Below are 5,288 nucleotides of genomic sequence, written 5' to 3'. Positions count from 1 at the left end.
TGACTGCATATACTATTATGATGTAATTTTAATAAAATTATTACTTTTTGTTTTTTTAATCACATTGTATGTATAAAATAACTATATTTGTACATAAGTATATATTACATATTGTATAATATGTATTGTGTTCCATAATGTTTTAATATTCGCATTTCCTTAAAATGACATCAAACACATTTTGGATACTTAATGTATGTGCCTGCTTAAACAATGTGCCATTCTTAAAACACATTGATCTGTTTGGCACAAATTGCAATAAATACATGGTAGCAGAAAATTAATTTTATTCAATTTACTAAATTGAGTGAATGTTTATGATCGTACTTAGAAACTTAAATGGGATAGTTTATTTGTATGTTAATAATACTGTTTGAAATACTTTGGGATTCCCGTGATCGGAAATTTGCCAAATTTGTTCAATAAAGGGAAATGTCTCTTAACAAATACAAATAATAAAAAAATAATAATTGAACATTATCATATTATATAAATAACTTATTACACAACCAATGAATCAAAAATTTTCAAAGTATCCATATGTATACCATCTAAAACGTCATCTGCTTCATCTTTTAAATCTTCTATCTTTTCCAATATTAACAGCTGTAAAATGTAACCAAAATAAAGCTAAAAATAATAATACGAATACTAAAAATACTATAAACTTAGCATCGAAAATAATTACTTTGGCAACTTCAATTATTTTGATTGCGGCATTTTTACTTAAATACGAAATGCTTCCTTGTAAATCCATTGGCTTTGCTTTAGCTATACACTGTACTGTTCTATAACCTGCTTTATACAATTGGCGCGCTCTACCCTAATAAATGAAACATTATTGCAATTTAAGTTTATTAAACATTTTTATCTTAGTAATAAACACAATGAAATCAATTTCCTTACTATCTTCACTAGTGGCAACTCCATCAATGCCTCCAACTCCGAAGGACAACAATAAGATAATCTTTTACTGAATACATTTAACAAATCTCTGAATGCCCAAAATTCATCCAACTCCTGAAGAAATTATAAAATTTTACAAAATACTGAAATATAAAAGTAATGCGCTTATTAACTAACCTGGCAAAATCGGACCACAGAAGATGCAAAGGATGATACAGCGGACAAAAGATTTTGTATAATACCTCTATTTACTTGATACTTGTCTGCTATTGTGTAAACTGCATGGTGTGTCCATAAATCATACAATATTAATGTTACATAAAATCTTTGAACCACTCTTGATTCTAAATTCTGTTACATACAAAATAATTCAAATATAAAAATAAGTTTAATACAAGTGAATAAAAACTTATACACTTACTTTAGGTATTAAACCATTGCGAATTTTACTAATAGTTATTTCATTTATCCCAAGAAGTCTTGCTGTTTTCATTTGTGTTTCCGATAAATTAATAACCTAAAAATATTATACAAATATAAAATAAATGTTATCATTTAACAAGGATAAACCTTAATTATAGCTATAATATAGTTACCACATCATAATAAATTGATCCAACTGGTTGTAATTGAGACACCACACCATATGGAGTAAGAATATACAACAAATGTAAATAGTCAGTAAGAATTAAATGTTCTTGTGCTTTCTTTAAATCCTGATATAATGTGTATGCACACTGCATATCTATACTACCTATAATGAGAAAACAAATTTAAAGTAATGAAAACCGAAAATGTGTTCAGTTAATTGTATCGTTAAAGAAATTCATTCTGCCTTTTATAGCTGCTCGTCCCAGGTCACAAAGTTCTAATTTAGTTTCACTAGTTAGTGCTATTCTCTTTTTCCCTTTTATTTCTGTACTTTTATCGTTGAAACATATACCTTGCGATGGAATAGCAACACTTAAATTTGGTTTAAACACATCAATACTATTTTCTATATTCTTCACTTTTATTACACCACTTTTTAAGAATGTAATTATCACTTCGTCCACGATTTGCGTAACATTTACATTTAAACGTTTTTGCTGAATATTAAGTAACGTTCTTTTTGCTATTTTATGCAATTCAGATCTACTTGTTGCTATAGAAAACAATGTAGCACTCAAAATTAAGTTATTTATACCTCTGTCTTTGTTTACGTGTAATGTACTTAAAGAGTCATCCATTTTCGATAGTAAAAGTTCTTTTACCTATACAATAAGTATTAATACACAATGATTGCATTTTCTACTTATATAACGTATTCTAGCAGAATAATTTATTATTACTTTCAGTAATTCATTATTTTTACATATAAGTATGCTTTCTCCAACATTGCCCATACCAGCACGACCAGCTCTTCCTATCATTTGTCTGTATTTACTTAAACTCAAAAATTCGGCACCAATATATGGACTTCTTAATATCACCTGTTATATTTTTCGTTATTAAAAAAAATAATTAATCATGCTATAAAGAATGAGTAATAAATAGAGTACCCTTCTCGCTGGCAAGTTTACTCCAGCTGCTAATGTTGATGTACAACATATTACACAAAGAGTTCCTACTCTAAAAGCATCTTCCAATAACCGCCTTTCCTCGGATGTAAGACCAGAATGATGATACGCTACGCCAAATTGTATAGTTCTACGTAAAATAGGACAAAGGCCTTCTTCTGTTTCAAGTGCATTCACTAACTTTTGCTTCTCATCTTTTTTACAATTTTTCAACGATCTAAAAATATTTATGCACATAAAATGTATGATTACTCAAAAATAATTAATTTACAGAAAAAAATATCTTACGTGAACAAAACTTTCGTTAACAACAAAGCAACATTTTCACAATTTTTACGATTTGAACAAAATATAAGACACGAATCTCCTGGTACTACATCCATTACTAAACCTCCAATTCTGTCTGGATCTACGACTGCCGCATCACTCGAATACTAATTAAACAATTAATGATGACGACTATCGAATACTTTTTAATTATAAAATTGAATAAAACACGTAAACTTACGCGATAATTAATTTTTTTTAAATCTGTCAATAATTCTTCTGTTCTCATATCAAACAACCAAATATTATCATCGCATTTGATATACTCTTTAATTTCAACAGGACGAAAATTTCCAGTATATAAATCCGCGTTTAAAAATTCTGCTATTTCCTCTAAATTGCCTATTGTTGCACTCATTCCAACAATGTGAATATTCTCTAAAATAGGAATTAATTGTTCTGAAAAGAATGTTATTTAAGAAATATTTGTAATAGTTTTACATTTTCCTTACCATTAACATATAATGCTGTTGTCAAAAGAACTTCTAATGTAGCACCTCTTCCTCCACCTTCACCAAGCAGATGTATTTCATCCACAGCTATAGTACCAATCTAATATATTTTAAAACGTATTTAAAGTACTTAAGTATTTAAACGGTTAAAGTACGATTTACTCATATAAGATAAAGAAGACATGGTTAAATATATGAGATCAAATGTGTTTGAAGTAAAATATACAGTGTTATTATTTTCAAAATATGTTTTCTTACCTCATTGAAACGATTTTCTTCTATTAAACTGTTTATTAAACCTAATGCCTTCTCTATAGTACATATGTATATACTGTTTTTTCTACGACGCTTTTTTGGTGGATAAATTCCTTTCGATGCTGCATATTCCTCAATTAGAAAATCCAATTGTAATGCAAATGGTGCCATTGCTTGAACCTGTATATTATAAATAAAGATAAGTCCTTCCTAAATTAATTATTACATAATCATCTATAGAATTTCTCATTTTATCACATTCATTATTATTAATACCTACCTTTTCTTGTACTATAGCAACAAATGGCAGTATAAACATTGCATTTTTTTTATTACATATAAGTTCTTTTAACATTAATATTTCTGCAACTAATGTTTTACCTCCACTTGTTGGAAGAGCATAAATTAAATTCTTTCTATGTTTTACTGCATCTAGATTTAAACATTCATCTTGCCACTCTAAAAGAAGTAAATAATTATTGTGAATACAATGAATAATGAGAATTTTATTAATCCTGACAAATGTAATACTTACTATAGAGTTTATCAATACCCCTAATTTGTAAAAAAAGCTTCTTTACTGTATCTGGTAAACCATAAAATGCACAATGTTTTGTTGAAACTGGGTAATCATTGTTCACATAGCATTCATTTGTTTCCATATCCTCTGAACAATGTACTTTATATGGTATATCATTGCTGTGGTCAATCATATTTCTTTTTAATAAATTTACATTCTGTTGCTTATTTATTGCAAAATGCATTGAATTTATGCTTGGTGTGCAACTTTCTTTCTCTGTGCAATTTTCACATTTTTTTGTAAATATCTATTTTAAAATTATAACAAATGAAAAGTAAAGTAATTAAAATATATAAAATATATGCAAGTTATTATTATTAAAAAATAAATAACCTGTGAGGGATATCCCAAGGTATTGTCTCTTTCATTGGAAGAAACAAATTGCGTAAATGCTTTATTTATAAATGTTTCATCTTGCCATAAATTATTTTTTTTGCTCGATATATTACAAGTTGTATACAAGGCATCTTCCTTTATAATTTCTGTTCTCTCATCTCCTTTATTATTGATAATAGGCAGTGACTTCTTGGAATTTTCATGAAATTCAAACGTATCATACTTGGTCCATTCATGAGCAAGATTATTTAAACTCTCATCAGTCATACTCAAATTAATAGAAGATATTCTATTATTTTCATTGTCATTTTCAATATCGTTTAATATTGTATCATCCATAGAAAGAATTGAATCAATAGCTTGTAACGACGATGTAGTAAAGTTTGCATATTCTGATTTAGAATTTTTGTTTTTGTTTATTTCTTTATACATGATTATTATTTATAAATTAATTAGTATTCAACATAAAAAACAAAATGATCTGCGTCGTGATCAATAATCAGAAAAATTTTTGCGATTATTGCCAATTACGTAAATAAATAATAATGCGAAACACACAAATACACATTTCAAAATGACGATAAACTCAACGTTAATTACAAAAATAATGAAAATTTATCACAAGCAAAATATCATTACGTTATTGTTTTCATTATGAAAACTGTAATTGTGTAATTGTGTTAAACTAAACGATTAAATTTAAGTTTATTTAACAAAGTTATGTATATTTTGAAAATGTATTGGGTTAGTGACACGAATTTCGGACTATCTGCCCACCGCTAGTGTATCTTGATACATTTATATAAATATAAACAAAATATCAGTTTGAAATACGCGAATACAAATTAACAAATAACTAATAACAATATATCT

At 27.3% G+C, this 5,288-nt stretch overlaps 1 protein-coding gene across 2 annotated transcripts; it reads right to left on the bottom strand.

Moving 5' to 3' along the window:
- Positions 1–464: 464 nt before the first annotated feature.
- On the bottom strand, positions 465–4,891 carry Mus301 (mutagen-sensitive 301). Of its 2 annotated transcripts, none has more exons than XM_076770744.1 (16): positions 4,413–4,891; positions 4,035–4,326; positions 3,780–3,958; positions 3,503–3,679; positions 3,245–3,344; positions 2,974–3,170; positions 2,754–2,899; positions 2,448–2,682; positions 2,238–2,378; positions 1,742–2,159; positions 1,503–1,660; positions 1,328–1,423; positions 1,084–1,257; positions 907–1,020; positions 689–823; positions 465–606 (listed from the first exon to the last, which is right to left on the bottom strand). In XM_076770744.1, the coding sequence occupies exons 1-16, from the start codon at positions 4,845–4,847 to the stop codon at positions 502–504; spliced, it is 3,102 nt and encodes a 1,033-aa protein (XP_076626859.1). In that variant the 5' UTR covers positions 4,848–4,891; the 3' UTR covers positions 465–501. The 2 variants fall into 2 exon arrangements, with proteins under 2 accessions (XP_076626859.1, XP_076626865.1); XM_076770750.1 differs by having other exon boundaries at positions 1,503–1,525.
- Positions 4,892–5,288: the final 397 nt, after the last annotated feature.

The sequence above is a fragment of the Colletes latitarsis genome, chromosome 1, assembly GCF_051014445.1.
Source record: "Colletes latitarsis isolate SP2378_abdomen chromosome 1, iyColLati1, whole genome shotgun sequence".
Lineage (NCBI taxonomy): Eukaryota > Metazoa > Arthropoda > Insecta > Hymenoptera > Colletidae > Colletes > Colletes latitarsis.
This window is presented reverse-complemented; position numbering and strand designations above follow the sequence as displayed.